We start from the raw sequence: 16723 nt of genomic DNA, 5'->3' as shown, positions 1-16723 counted from the left end.
GATGTTCTTGACTATTGATTCAGAACCAACCCATGAGTGACCCTCCAGTTGCTTTTCAGAGGCAATAATTGCACAGGAGGAGATTGCCTATCCTTCTCCTGAGGAGCATCTGAGGGATTTGAACCACTTGCCTTTGGGATTTCAGTGCATGTTCTTGCCACTAGACCACCAGTGTACTACAAGTGCACTAGCCTCCTCTTGGGAGAAAGATGTTCATTCTCCTCTCAAAGATTTACAGCCTTGGAAACCCAATGGAGAGTCGTGATGATCAAACTTGAGTCACTTTTATAGGATTAAAAATACATCCAACAAAACATTCCTATCTCAACCGTGTTCACATTTCACTCAAGTTCTATGGCCTTGATCATGGCTGTCATACTGGATGGCAATGACTCCCATCTCCAAATGTTTTCAGAAACTTGGCATCCTCCCAGTATTGGTGCTCTCTTTCACCCTCCCACCCCTCCCTGGGAGTTGGTGGCTACTAGTACATTTGGTTATTTGTATGTGCGTGGGATAATACAGTATTTGTCTATCATGACTGTTTCTTTCAACATGTTTTCAGACTTCTTCCTTGTTACAGCAGATATCAGAACTTCATTTCTCTTTATGACTGAGTAATATTCCATTGTCTGTATACACCACATTCCCTTTATCAATTCTGTCGATGGATTATTGGGTTGTTCCTAGCTTTTGACTATTGTGAGAAGTGCCGCAATGTAAACCAGTGTACTGAGGTGCCATTTTCAACCAGAGAAATGTTAATTAGGTTGTTTTGAGATCAAATCACTAGACAGCCTTCCGTCAGTTTCATTTTAGAGTTCTGGTAATAAACTCTTGGGTGGAATAGACAAACACATTTGCTTTTACGTTTGAAAGGAATTTTTAATTTATATTCTTGTTTGTGCAGACCTTCTTCTGTGGTGACATTTTCGAAATAGCAATGATCACTGGGCTTTGATAGAGAATGGTGGGAGAGGAGAGCGGACATTATGGCCTCTGAGACAGCTGTCCAGCATAAACACCTCACCCCTCCTCTGTTTGTCCTGGTTTTTTAGGACAATTCAAGCTGCTGGAGCAAGATCGAGATATAAAGGAACCAGTGCAATACTTTAACAGTGTGGAGGAGGTGGCGAAGGCATTTCCTGAACGCGTGTACGTCATGGAGGAAATAACATTCAATGTGAAGGTACCTCGAGAAGAAACAAATATTTATCCTCAATAAATGGTTTTACTTTCAAGTCTCTAAGGACATATCTTTACCTCAAGAGTTCTGTCTTCCCAGTGGGCTAGCATCAGTGGCAATGCCCATCTTTTAAAAACTACATTGTGTTACAGCTGACTGGACTCATTGACAACTTCCAGTGTTTAATTAGTTGGGATACGGGGTGTTTTTGTTGCTGTTTGATTTACTTGCTAAAATTTAAAACTGATATCTGAGTTCAAAATTAAGACTTTCAAATTTTTGTTCATTTAGTTTGGGGTTGGCTGGTTTTAGTGTTGGGTTTTGTTTTTTTTTTTTTTTGGTTGGTTTTTTTTTTTTTCAGTTGAGACGTTATCTCCTAATAACTGTATGTCAAATCTCTGCAAAAATCCAGATGTTAAAAGTAATAACAGACATTTTTAAAAAAACCAAACTCTACTCCAAGAGTGTGTGCCTTGGAATAGGCACATACTTGTCTGACACAGACAGTCCTTGTGACTATTATTTCAATATACACAGATAAATTCGAGGCCCAGTAGGTATTTGTCACTCATTGGTCATTAAATAAAAGCTAAGTAGCATAGTAGGGAGCTGTGGTGGCCTGGTGTTAAAAAAAATCTGTGCTGCAATCCTGATAGCATGCAGTTCAAATCCACAGGAGAAGGATGGGCCATCTCCTCCCGTGTGATATCTGCCTCTGAAAACCCTCTGGTGGGTCAGCTGTGAGTCATCTCTGACTCGAAGGTACACAACAACAATAACATATACTATGGTGCTTTGGTTTGTTGTTCTTCAAGGTCGGTTCCATCCTCTTGTACACATTGAGAAAGCTCCTCTGACTGAACTTTATGTTCAGAGAATCCATGCTGCCAGCTAGTTCGTGCCGATCCACTGTGTTTTCTTTCAGCCTCGCCCACGTTACCCTAACTGTTTAGAAAGTGTTCACCTTGAAAGGATTTTCTGTGTAACTTCATTGCCTCATGAAGTCCAGTTAAGTTGGGCTCTCTGAAAAATGTCCCAAGATCAGGGATTCATTTAAGAAGTAAGGTCCACTTTCTTAGAAATTCATGCTGTGTGGAAAATAGGCAGCATGGGATCCTAGCCCAAGAATGCAACAGTGAGTCTCCAAGTGAGTCAGCCACTCGGCCCCCTGCCCGGGAAGGGGGATGTGCCAGGACAGCCTCCTGATTGGAGAAGCAGTTCTGTCCATGTTAGTGGCTAATCTTTCCACCAGTCTAAAAATTCAGATGCCTCCTGCCTTTATTAATTAAGATGAGTGATGTTTATGTTTTATCAGATCTCTGCTACATAAATTGTGTCTATCTGCAAGAATATTTGTCATTTTAACTCCTGCAGTGGCCCAGGACATTAGTCATCAAGACAACTTGATTCACTTACAGTGAAAATTTGTAAGAACATGTGTATCTTTAAACTAAGCAAGATTTATTGGCCAGAAGCTAATCAGATCATACCGTTAGTGTCTTGATATGATTTAAAAATCTCTCTTGAAACTTCTATTTGGAATTATCTAGATGGGGAGGGGATAATAAGTTGTTTAGGAAGTTAATACTTTTCAGTGGTGAGAAATTAGCATGACAGTGGAACTCTGTTGGCGTAGTGGGTACGTCCTTGCCCTGTCAAGCCAAAGGCAAGTGGTTGGTGCACCAGTTGTTCAGAGGGAGAAAGATGGGCAGTCTTCTCTTGTGGGATTTGCCTCTTCAAGCACACTGGAGGGTGAGTTGGTTCTGACTTGACAGCAATGTCAAGTATGTTAGAATGTTGGTAACAAAAATGTCATTTAAGAATGAATGAAAATCCCAAATTAACAACAATTCGAAATCTTGCATAGTAATCTTAGGGGACAGTGAATTTATATAACTGAAAATGCAACTCTGAAAAAATACGGTGAGAACGGTTGCACAGCTAAAAGAAAGTCATCAATACACTTAAATAGTATATGTAAAAACTTCAATCAGTGTGTGTTTTGTTGTGCATATTCTCAACAGCAACAAAATAAAATTATTTTACAAAATAATAAAATGACAAAAATCTTGGTAGCACAAAAAAAAAGAATGAATGAAAATCCAAAGTCTCAGTAAACGTTCATTAAAATTAATAAAATAACAAAAAATATAAAAAGTGTCATTTAAGAAGTCAAAGACATAGAAATATGGAACCTAAACATATAACATCCATACCGCTCATTCATTGGGTTGAGTCCTGGGCTGTGCATACATAAATGTTTAATATCTTTAGTCTGTTATTAATTCTAAAGTTTTAAAATGCAAACATATCCAGCTTCCACTATGAAGACATTATTCAATTGTATTCAAAGAATTGGTATAAGTATCTCAAGAAATTTATATCAGGAATACATTGACATCTATTTCTTAGTAAAGGAATACTCAAATAGTTAAATAAACTGAGGGATTATAGGCCAAGGTTTCTCAATACTATTTGGAACAACTATCATTTGGAAGTCATTGTCTTTGATTGTTGTTGTTAGTGTTGTTGTTGTTGTTGTTGTTGTTACGTGCCGTCGAGTCACCTACAACTCATAGCGACCTTATGTACAACAGCCCTAAAGACAGCTGTATCCTGTGCCAATCTTATTGTCTCTGACACACTTACCCCCATTACTCTAGTCACTGAATCAATCCATCTCATCCAGGGTCTTCCCCTCCTACACTGTCCCAAGCATGATGTCTCTCTCCAAAGACTGGTCCCTCCTTGCAACATGTCTAAAGTATGTCAAATGAAGCTTCAGAATCATTCTCCTCCTAATCATTGTCCAGCTCTGTGTTGCATAGTTGTCTTTGATTAGAAGTAGAATTTATTTCAGTGTATTAGGATGTGTGTTGCAGTGCCTAATGCTCTCACATTAAGTGAAGGTAAGAAAATAAGATGCTTGGTTGCTGTTTCCTCTGGAAAAGTAAAACAAAATGAAAAATGGTGCTTCGTATTAAAAAAAAATGTAGCTATTATTCAGATAGTAATTGTTTAAAGCAGGGCACATTTCAAACCTTAGAAAATTTCCCCCTCTACCTCTACTTCAAGTGCAGGATACATTAGACCAACAAGCAACAACTTGTTTGTTGAAGAAACAAATAAGATTAAGAAATGATAGTCAATGGTAATTATTTGAAATAAAGAATTATCTTTGTGTGTTTACAAGTACAAATTGAAATAAATCAATTAAAGAGTGATACCCAAAACCTTAATATGGATCAAACACCTAAATGTAAAACCTAAATATAAAGATGATCAAAGAAAAGATGAGGGCCAACTCAGGATAAATATTCTAGGAAGCATAACAAAACAAAAAAGCAACAGAGGATAAAGTAGATGACTGGAACTTTCTGAGAGCTAAATCTTGATGTTTATCAAAAGACTTCTCCAGAAAGCAAAATAGAGAACCAGTAGATTTGGAAACTAAACAGTATTTGTCAACGACATGCCTAACAACAGACTAATTACTAAATCTCAGAACTCTTAACACTTCAATGAAAGGCAAAGAACTCAGTTAAAAATTGGGGAGAGGACGGTGGAGAGGAATAGTACTTTACCAAAACATATGTTTGATAGCCAAACAAAGGAGTGAAGAAATGTGCACTTTAGTTGTTAGAGAAATGCAAATTCCAGCAATAGTCATCTCACCCCAGCAACAATTGCAGTGTTCAATAAGGCAGGAAACAACAAATGCTGGTGGGTGCATAGAGACCTCCAAACATTCATACACAGCTGTGGGACAGTAAGAATGGCAATATCACTATGGAGAGCAGTTTGGTACGTCCTTAAAAAGTTGGAAATGGCGTCCCCCACGATGTGACCTAGATGCCAGCAGCCTCCGGAGCTGCTGCCCCAGCCCCTTCTGCGGCACTGGCTTCTGGACGCACTAGGTCACGACCAGCGCTTTGGGAAGATACTCTGTATGTTTTTTCCATTTCCCTTCTCTTTACCATTTTCTACCTTTTACTCGCAATATATTTTTGCTGAACTCGTTTCACAAACAAAAAAAAAGGTTGGAAATGGAAATATCATTTGTTCCAGTCATCCCACTACTAGGTATATGTTGTTGTTGTTGTTTAATGCCGTCGAGTCTTAGACGACTCATAGCGACCCTATGAACGAACAGCCTGAGCACTGTTCATACATAGAGCTTCAGGAGGCAAGCCATTTTGGAAATGGATGCCGCTCCTGCTTCCAGGCTTGATTTAGTCGGGAAGCTCCAGCCAACACTGTCCACCATGGGTGCCCATTACCACAATTGGCACATCACTGTCACAGGCTTCAGCTCACAGCAACCACGAGTTACCTCTGTACAGCAACGCACAGACCAGTGCTATACCACCTAGAAGAATGTTTGACAGGAAGACAATTTTAACCTGGCCGAGGGCCACAGATGACAATCACCCACCTTCGGCTTGGTAGCACAGCTTCCTTCCACTAGGCCAGCATAGCTCTCTCTTGGTTGTCGTCATTGTTATTGTTATTTAATGCCGTCGAGTCGTAGATGACTCATAGCGACCCTATGAACGAACAGCCACTAGGTATATATCATAGAGAAATAAAATCTTTGGCACAAACAGTATATGCACACCCATGTTCACTGCAGCATTATTTGCAATAGCAAAGGAATGAAAATAATGGAAGCATCTGTCAACAGATGAATGGGTAAACCATGGTACATACAAATGGTACAACACTATGCAACACTAAAGAATAATGAAGAATAGATTTGCCTAGAAGACCAGGCTAAGTAGAGTAAGTAACAAAAGGGCAAATATTATCAGTCCTCTATAATTCAAAGCTAAAGAAAGGTTTACCCACCAAAAAAAAGCATTCTTGGATGGATAGATACTAAGCATGGGAATGAAGGGAGAGGGCAGTAAAAAACAGTAAACAGATATGTATTAAGATGAGTAACAGCGACAAGAGAAATAAAGGGAAAGGCAATATATAATAAGATAGCAGAGTGTCAATAGGAGAGGCACAGGAAATACAGTCAATAAAGGTAAACACCATTGCATGCACAATCCTGCAGTAGCAGCAAGAATAAACACTATCTCAAGCTGATAAATAGTCAAAACTATATATAGTCTAATAAATATGAACAGAGAAGAGGTAATACACCCATGACTATATGTTGTTTTTGTTGTTATGTGCTGTTGAGTCACTTGTGACTCATAGCAACCCTATATACAACAGCCCTAAACTCTGCTCGGTCCTGTGCCAATCGCACTGTCTCCAACACACCCATCCCAAGTGCCCCACCTCATAGAGGGCCTTCCCCTCCTGCGCTGTCCCTCCACCCTACCAAGCATGATGTCCCTCTCCAAGGACCAGTCCCTCCTTACAACATGTCCAAAGTATGTTAGACGGAGCCTCAGAATCCTTGCCTCCAGGGAGCCACCCGGTTTAACCCTTTCCAGGATGAATCTGTTTGTTTTCCTAGCAGTCCATGGTATTCTCAATACTCTTCTCCAGTACCACAGCTCAAAGGCATCAATTCTCCTTCTATCCTCCTTAGTCGCTGTCCAACTCTCTGATGCATAACAAGTGATAACAAAGATCATGGCCTGTATCAAGCGCACCTTAGTCTCCAGAGAGACACCATTGCTCTTCAGTACTTTGGAGAGGTCCCTAACAGCAGACTTTCCCATCGCAATACATCTTTTAATTTCCTGGCTACTGGTGCCGAGAGTGTTGACTGTGGAGCCAAGCAAACTAAAGCTGTGAATAATCTCAGTCTCTTCACCATCCATCCTGATGCTGCCAATTGGTCCAGTGGTCTATATAGTTAAAAAAAAAAAAAAAAAAACCAGAATGGAGCAAAAATATTGAAAAAATAAGAAGCCTAGATGTCTTTTTTCCAAGACTGCACCAAACTTTGAATTAAATAAGCCTCATTTGTATCAAGTAGTCTGCCTACTCCTTACACATTTATTTTAAAAGGAAACATTCCTATTACCTTGAAGGAAGCTTTGGCGCCATAGTCTCTCAGCAGCTACTCTTCTAACCCAAATCCTTTCTCACTATATGAATCCACCAGCTGGAGAAAGACTTATCTGCTCCAGTCTGATTTATAGCTTCTGAAAGCCAACTGGATGATCAGCTTTGAGTTCTATCTCCTCTACAATGAAAGTACTATTCCCTTGAAATGAAATTAGCTTTAAAAGATGTTTTAATATACTTAAACTATCATATACCTGATTGCCCTATCATTGATTAACTGCATGAAATTAATACTTGTGTGGTGACTTTTTCAGAACAAATATGTTGAGCACCAGTTGTGTTCAATACAGTTCTAGACCCTGGGGTTAAATAGTGATCATGCAGGTCCCTGCCAGCATAGGGATCACTGTGTAGTACGGGAGGCAAATGTTGGATGGATGGATGGATGGATGGATGGATGGATGGGTGAGTGGGTGGGTGAGTGCGTGGCTAGATTGACAGGTGAGGGGAGGGAAGAGAAGGGAGAGCTACCTTCAAGCAGAGATGGAGAAAACAGTTTAACATACAGATCTGGCACTTGTTGAAAAGTCTAAACATGTGTAGTTCATTACCTGTCTAGATAGCATTTCTACTTAAAGCTACTCAGCTGCATCCTTTGCTTTCAGACAGGAGTGATTTTTGTCGCCCTTCATACATCTGGTAAAGAAACCCTGATGGCATAGTGAATAATATGTCAGAAAGAAAATAAATATTCTTAGCACTGGACTAATAGGCAGCGTCATGATGGATAGAGAGGAGATTGAAACTGTCAACAGCTTCATCCTGCTTGGATCCACAATTAATACCCTTGGTACAAGCAGTCCGGAAATAGAGAGATGCTTTGCACTGGGAAAATCTGCAGTTTGGGATCTTTCCGAATCATTGAGGAGTTATGTCAGTTTGAGGACTAAGGTGTGTCTGCTTCAGGCCATAATCTTTCCGATTATTAGCTATGCATCCAAGACCTGAACAATGAATAAGAAGGACAGAAAAAGAATTGATGCCTTTGAACCGTGGTGTTTGAGAAGAGCACTGAATATCCCATGGACAGCCAAGAGAGCAAACATATAATGTCTTGGAGAGTGCTCTTTGGAGTCAAGAATAATGAGGCTTCACCTCACATACTTTGGACATGTTGCTAGGAGGTGCTATTCCTTGGAGAGGGACATGATGCTGGGAAGGGTGGAGGGTTGGCGAAGGAGAAAACCTTTAACCAGGTGGATTGACATGGTGACTGCTGCAAAGGACTTTTGTGTGTCAACAAGTGTGAGGATGGCACAGGACCAGACTAGGTTCAGCTCTTTTGTTCATAGCGTCGCTATGAGTTGTGTTCAACAACAACAACTTACCAGAAGGTTGATGGTTTGGCCTTGGCAGAAAGATGGGCAGATTCTTCCTGTGAAGATTTACAGGCCATGGGGTCACTGTGTTTTCATACTTGACTCAATAGAAACAGGTTTGCTTTCGCGTGCATCTGGCAGTGGCTCAGATGCATTTTGGTTTTCACATCTCAGTCTTGTCAGACTTGAGTGTTGCATCAGAGACTGTTTAGCCCACAAAGTCTAAAATCCGTATCTTTCCATGTAAGAAAAATTTTGTCAAACCATGAATCAGTACATAAAATTACAATTAAAGGGAGTCCCCCCCACCTTTATTTCTACCACTGGCTATTTCGCTTCCCCCCCCCCAAATGCTTGGTACTCAGTGTCTTGGTTTTATCTTCAAGGATCATCTATTTCTCAGACCTTTTTGGAAGATTCAAAGTGTTATAAATGTCTTCCACCATTTCAAACCCAGTGTTGTAATGATAGACGTTGCCACACATGTATTTTATGCCATCAAAAAAACAACTGACAGAGTAACTTTTGAGGCTGTCGCTTTACTGTGACAACTGTGCGAAGCATGGGCAGCCCTGAGTTAGGATTGAGTCGTTTACAGCTCTCCTGTAAGGCAGGAGAGAACCTGCCTCAAGAATACTTGCTGGTGTGCTCGCTTCAGCAGCACATGTACTAAAATTGGAACGATACAGAGAAGATCAGCAAGAAGTGGTCCATAAAAATTAAAAAAAAAAAAAAGAATACCTGCTGGAGGTTCAGCTACTAGTGGCTGTTGACTGGACCCCAGTGAGCTGACTCTTAGTAAACAAGAGACATCCTGTGTTCACTGCCATAGCCCAAAGCTTTGTGCACTAACACCTAAGCCTTCACGTCTAAGGGTGTCCCATCCCTAATCTGGATAGTAGAATGTTGCTATTTTAAGGAAATTTTGCTTTAAGGACTTAAGCAATCCTTGCTTGCTTTCTGCTGTGCCCCCATAGATTTCCCTTGGGGCAGAATAGCAAGTTTGCTTGTCTTAACTAGGAGAAATAGCCCACGTGGGAGCTATGAGATTCTAATCCTCTGTGGAGTGGGGAGAGCACTTTAGAACCTCCATGCTCAGTCTGGAAAGAGGCTTGAGCTGACAGCTCTTGTCACCTGCACATCAAGTCCCGATGACTCAGTTTGTCACTTGCTTTTGGTAGTCACTGCCTTGCAGCATGCAGCTATAGTGTAGGGAGAGGAATTTCAAAACTGTCTTTTATTAATAGGGGGAGAAAGTATATAAAATTGAGAGACCTGAAGTGATGGTCAAGTTTCTCGGTACTAAAACCTGGCAATGAGGAAAAGAATTTAAATATTATAAATAATCCAACAAGAAAGTTGTTGTTGTTGTTGTTGTTGTTGTTGTTGTTGTTAAGTGCTGTCGAGTCGTAGACCACTCATACCAACCCTATGAACAAAAGTCCTCAACACTTGGTGTGACTTTCATTCTCTCTCCAGGTTCATAGGGTTTCCAGAGGCAAGCTATTATGGAAATGGATGCCTCTCCCGCTTCCAAGCTTCTTTTAATTGGGGAGCTCCACCCCACACTGTCCGCATTGGGTAACCATTATCATATTTGACACATCATTGTCACAGTGTTCAGCTTTACAGTGACCACAAGTTACCTCTGTATGGCAAGTGGACACACCAGGGCTATACAACCTAGAAGAATGTTTGACCAAAAACAATTAAAAACCGGTGGCCATGGATTAGAGTCACCCACCTTTGGCTTGGTAGCATCCTTTCTGTCCATTGGCCAAGCTGGTCTCACTCTATGTTGTTAAGTGCCGTCCTTTTTCCAGGTTCATAGGGTTTCCAGAGGCAAGCTATTTACGGAAGTGGATGCATGCCACTCCAGCAAAAATAGGAAGTGTAATATTAAGTCTTTGTAATCATCAAATAGTGTATCTAGAAAAGACCTTTAGAAACAGCCTTGCCCTATTTAATAAAAGTACAGAAACTAAGTAAGATACAGGTATATTAGCTGAATTAGCCACAAAATGCCTTAATAACAAAAACCTTGTCTAGGACCCAGGTGTTCTAATTTAATCCAGTCATCTTTATGCTCTGTAACATTGTTTGTGAACTCAAGATTTTGTAAAACTAATTCATATTTGTTAAAAGAACTAAATAAACATGTTCACTTACTATGTGTTGAACAATACCTAGCCAAAAATCCTTCTTTTTTTTCCCATTTATTAAACTCTTGCCTAACACATAGGATTTGGCAGTTTTACAAATGCTATATGCACAGATTTTTTAATCTTACATCATGTCAGAATAGAATGCCAGGAATCTTCTAAAAAATAAAAGCGTAAGCATTAATTTAATGTTTTCTCTCCATCATCATGAGTGGAGTTACTAATTGGATTGTTGTTATTGTTGAGTGCCATCAAGTCATCCACAACTCATAGTGACCCTGTGAATAATGAATCTGAACCCTGCCCTATCCTGTGCCATCCTCACCATCTCTGCCACACGTGAGCCCATTGTTAAAGTCACAGCGGCAGTCCATTCATTGACATTCCGCTTCTCCATGATGTCTTTTTCCAAGGACTGTCCCAAAGTACATGAGACAAAATTTCACCACTCTTACCTCTAAGGAACACCTCGGCTACACCCTCTCCAAGACATGCTTGTTTGTTCTATAGTGAGTTCATGGGCTATTTAATACTCTTCTCCAGTGCCACAACTCAAAGGCATCAATTCTTCTGTCATCTTTATCGACTGACAGCTCTCAGATGCACATGTAATTAAAAAGCATTATCTAATTAGATAGTGTCTACTAAAATCAGTCCCTTAGAAATATCACCAGAGTATTAAATCACAACAGGAACACAAGACTAGAGTTGAATTCATGAATGGTTTCTTGAAATAGTATGATGAGTTCTACTGTATTGGTTTAAAAGGTATCCCTGATAAATAAAAGATAGTTCTGCTTAGTAAGATTTGTGTAAATAAGATTTGTTGAACTTTGTTGTTTTTTATAATTTTTTTATTGATTTACATACAGTCATTTTATCTATCATGTTTTGTACATGTACTTTGTTTTTATATATTTATTTATATCATTAATTACCATTGATCTGAGCCTCTTCTCACCCCATTTTTTCAAGTCCCCACTAAACCTTTCCCATTCCTTCACCTCTCCTACACCCACAATCTCTGCTATCCTAGTGATTCCCCTCTTTCCCTTTTTCTGCCCCCTCCTCATCTTCTCCTTCCTCTTTTGAACTTTAATATGTATCTTGATTAGTTATTCTCCTGTTTTCACAATAGTGATCTATAATAGGATTGTCCTTATGTGACCAAGTTCTTTCAGTCAACATAATGCTCTCTAGATTCTCCTCTGCTATACAGTATTTTACAAAATTATTCCTTAATGCTGCCAAAATTATTCCTTAATGCTGCAGGGTGTTTCATTGTGTGGATGTACCAGTTTTTTAATCTGTTAATTTGTTGAGGGCCATTTGTGCTGTTTCCATTTTCTTATCACTGTGAATAACACTACTATGAACTTACGTGTACATATCTGCATTCATGTCTCAGTTCTGATTTCCTCTGGGTATATTCCTAGAGTGGAATATCTAGGTCATATGGGATTTGTATGTTCAGCTATACAACCACTAAGGCGGTTGTACCATTTTACAATCCCACCAACTGTGCATTAGAGTTCCATTCTCTCCACATCCTCTCCAACATTTATTGTTCACTGTGTCATTAAACTTTGCTATTGCTGCTGGAGTGATGGTATCTCATTGTTGGTTTGCTTGGCATCTCCCTAATTGTTAGTGATTTTGAACATTTCCTCATGTGTTTCTTGGTCATTTGAGTGTTATCCTGTGTGAGGAATCTTTTCATGGTTTTCCCCCTTTTTGTAATTGGTTTATCACTCTTTTTCTTCTGGGGGCCTATAGTGTTCTGTCATTTTTAGTTACAAGACTCTTGTCTACAATGTCATTGCCTAACCAAATGAAAAACTATTCCCTGTTCATGGATAGACAGCCAGAACATTGTACCAAAAGCCATCTACAGGGCCAGTACAATCCCAATACAGATAACCAAGGTCATTCTTCCAGGAGTTAGAGAAAAGTCAAATTCCAATTTCATTTGGAAAGGAAGGAGGCTCAGCATAAGTAAACCTTTACTGAGAAACAAAAATGAAACAGGAGGCATCTCACTGTCTGATCGCAAAACCTACTGACACTGCTCTAGTAATAAAAACAGCATGTTATTGGTACGACAACAGACACATAGATCAATGGAATAGTATCAAGAATCCAGAAATCAACCTTCAGTCAGTTGATGTTTGACAAGGTAGCAAAACCCATTAAATGTGGAAACAGCAACCTCTTTAACATAGGGTGCTAGAAAAACAGGACATTTACCTTCAGAAAACTGAAACAGAACCCACATCTCACACCATACACAAAAACCAACTCAAGGTGGGTCAGAGACCTAGGGGTAAAATGCAAAACCCTAAAGTTCATAAAGGGACAAAATAGGAACAAATTTAGAAGCTCTGGGAAGACCCTGAATGAAATTGATTGACTCAGTGGCTGGGGTAATGGGGGTGAGTGTGTTTGAGATGATGAGGTCGGCGTAGCACAGAACAGAGTTCAGAGCGAGTGTGCATAGGATTGCTATGAGTCACAGATGACTCAATGGCACGTAATAACAACAACAGTCAGAGTAGAAATAGACTTGCAAGTATACCCAAAAATGTACAACTTGGAAAGGATAAAATAAATGGGAACTTCTAAAAATCAAATCTCTGTGTGCCTCAAAATCTTTCTCCAATAGGATGAAAGAAAGCCCACAGATTGGGGAAGGGGGCATTTTTGTTGACTTTTGAGGCTTATTTTTCAGTTTCCATGTTCCCAGCAGTCAGCCATTCTGCACCCCCCACCCACCCTCCACCCAAGTCATGGATATGAGAGAATCCATGTGCCTTTTTTCCTAACGTATTAGTTACCCTTTCCAAAATTGTCTTCTGCAAAAGTACTAAGGGAGTCAAGATTGCTGCCGTCTGCCAGCTGGTTAGATTACATCTTATTTCTGGAGATAAAGTAGTTAAACATGTGTCATGTTCCTTTTTTTATATTCATCTTCACAGAACACCCATTGATAAGGCCTTGAGAGGCTGGCACTGGAAGAATTCAAGAATGATCCTGGTTGTACCCCTGTGCTTAATTTTTCTTCCTATAATTTTCTGATCCTAGTTTCTATTTAGAATGTAAAAGCATGTTAATATGCATGGTTCCTGATACATCTTCAAGGATATGAACATGTACGGCCAAGCACAATCAATGAGTGCATCTAAATTCCAAAATCAATCTCCATAATAGTCTATGTGTTTCCTACTGCCAAAGGGGCCCTTTAGAGTAGTGAGAGAAGATCTTCCCCTTGAAACCCACAGCGTCCCTTTTCAGCAGGAAGTAGCTAAGAGAATACGCCATCCCCTTTTCCTTATGAATCAGGGTGAAGTCTATCTCAGGGAGGAGTGATAGGAAATGGCAAAGGACACACCGACAAAGGAGATTAATCAGAACTGACTTTGACAAGCACTGTGGCAATTGGACAATTAAAACAGACATTCGGATCGCAGGGAAGAAGAACAAACTGGGGAGGAGGGTGGAGAGAATGGTGCGGCAATGAAGGAGTGAAAGCCCAGCATTGAAACTAATAAAATTTAATAATAATAAAAAAAAGAATATGCACATAAAAAAATATGCATGGTTCCGCATGTATTTACCATCTTAGATTTGTCCCATAAGGTAGTATGTCATGGTGATTCTGGTATTTTAATGTTTGTTTTAGAAGGTATATCTCAGTCACAACTCCCATTTTTACATTGAAATATGGTCCCTAGCTTCTATCTTGGTAGTTCAGAAAAGAAACCCCTTCTTGTGTTTGTTATTATAGTAACGTGCAGTCTTCTAGTGACAGAGAAGGAGCCTGCAGAAGGAATCAATGTGTGATGTGGGTAAAATTTCTATCCGTGTTTTAAAATGATGTGTTTCCCAAATCCCCATTGGCTTTGAATCAGTTCTCACTCATTGAGTCATTGACTTAATGTAGTCATGTAGGATAGAGGGATGTCCCATATTTCTAAGGCTGTAACTTTATAAAAGCAAACTGCCACATCTTTCTCCACCTAAGACACTGGTGAACCTGAACTACCGACCTTCCAGTTAGCAGCCAAGCACATTAGCTACTATACCACCAGGATGCCATTGCTCAACCATGGAGTGTTAATTCTTATTGGTATCAGGAGCTGTAAAACTCAGATCATTTCCTAGATTAGACCTATTAGGATTGTTTAGATAACACACTTTGAATTACTTCCTTTCAGGAAACATTGAAACGGAAAATGTTAACCAGGCACACATACTGAAGCACTTAGAACACATTGTTTCTCTTGCCATTTAAAAAAAAATCCTTTTTAAAGGAAGGAAATATTACAAATAAATCACATCTGTAGAAACCCAAGGAGACTGTTAGGTTCGGCTGCCAAAGGACGAGCATGTATTTATGAGATTCTTCATCTGTCCCCAACAGTGACCGCAAAGCCGCCCAGTACAGCTACGACCTCGTCATTTAAGCAGGGCTAATTGCTAGCATTAATGATGACATCAGAGTTGGAAGCACCAGAATTACAGATTGTACTCCCATATGTTATGCATTTTTATGAATAGGAGAAGGAGTAACAACTTTCTGAAGTGCACGCATACACGAATATGTAGACAAAACTATTGACTGTGCCCAGATAGTGTGACATTTATGGTGGCATATTTTGGTTTGTTACTCTGTGCACGATGTGTCTGATTTACGTCCACCTTCTGAAAGTAGAAGAAGGCCCACAAGCTCGATGGATGTCCTCTTTCAATTTATTCACTTTGCAGGACTTTACTAGGTCTGTAATTTTTTTTCTTTTCCAAACTCTTTTAAAGGTAAATCTGAAAAGATGTTTAAAATATAGTTTTCAGGGGACAGAACTAGAGAGTGTGCTATTTTTTCTTTTTTCTTTTTTATGAGGCACTTTTTGTTCCTTATGTTAGCTGTAAGGACTTTGTAAGGTGTGTGTGCATGTGTGTGTGTTTCCTCAAATCTCACACAAACCCTTTCTCTCAGCATCTCTGTCTCAGTCATGATCCAGATGGATGAATTGCCAAGGTTTTTTGCCGAGTTCCCGTAAAAAGGAAGTGTAGCAATGCAACTGAACATTTTAGAGATTAGTCTATACCCAAACAGTATATTCTAAATCATTTCAATATGTTCACTTCCTTTGGGATAGGGTTAATGATTTTTTCAGACTCTATTCCAGCATTTGTTTTATTCTGGGATAACATATTCAATTAAAACTTGAATATTTCTTTGGTACAGAAGGAAGGATAATGCTTTAGGAGTGGTTTGGGATTGAAAATAGTACCTGATGGATATTTAGAAACCAATGTGAAGAAGAAGAAAAGCTTCAGTTTGCTTGGCTCTACAATCAACACTCTTGGTATCAGCAGCCAGGAAATTAAAAGATGAATTGCATTGGGAAAGTCTGCTGTCAGAGACCTCTCCAAAGTACTGAAGAGCAATGATGTTACTCTGGAGACTAAGATGCACCTGATACAGGCTATGGTCTTTGCAGTTACTTTCTATGCATCAGAAAGCCAGAAAATGACTGCGGATGATAGAAGGAGAATTGATGCCTTTGAGCTGTGGTGCTATAGAAAAAAAATATTGAATGTACCATAGACTGCTAGGAAAACAAACAAGTTTGTCTTGGAGAAGGTGAAGCCAGGCTGTTCCTTGGAGGCAAGGATTCTGATGCTTCATCTGACATACTTTGGACATGTTGCAAGGTAGGATCAGTCCTTGGATAGGGATGTCATGCTTGGGAAGGTGGAAGTGCAGGAGAGGAAGACCCTCGATGAGGTGGATTGATCCAGTGACTAGGGAAATGAGGATAAGGTGTGTCAGAGACAACAAGATTGGCACAGTATTGAGCAAGGTTTAAGGCTGTTGTACATAGAGTCAGTATGAGTCGCAGGAGACTTGATGGCGCATAACAACAACAAAAACCAATCTGAACCTTGCCCTATCCTGTGCCATCCTCACTGATGTACTTGAGCTCATTGTTGGTTTGGGGTTTTATTTTATTTTATTTTAC

General features: G+C 39.7%; 1 protein-coding gene across 1 annotated transcript in view; it reads left to right on the top strand.

The window, feature by feature from the left end:
* The window catches only part of GAREM (GRB2 associated, regulator of MAPK1), a 153890-nt gene that overhangs the window by 111036 nt on the left and 26131 nt on the right, over nt 1-16723 (top strand). The window contains exon 2 of the mRNA XM_006899560.1: nt 1059-1189. Within this exon, the coding sequence (XP_006899622.1) occupies nt 1163-1189 (27 nt within the window). The 5' untranslated portion in view covers nt 1059-1162. The remainder of the gene's footprint in view (nt 1-1058; nt 1190-16723) is intronic.

Source organism: Elephantulus edwardii, unplaced genomic scaffold (assembly GCF_000299155.1).
Source record: "Elephantulus edwardii isolate Elephantulus edwardi_28Jun2011 unplaced genomic scaffold, EleEdw1.0 scaffold00261, whole genome shotgun sequence".
In the NCBI taxonomy this organism is placed as follows: domain Eukaryota; kingdom Metazoa; phylum Chordata; class Mammalia; order Macroscelidea; family Macroscelididae; genus Elephantulus; species Elephantulus edwardii.
Note: the sequence above shows the minus strand (reverse complement) of the source record. Positions and strands in the feature narration are given on the sequence as shown.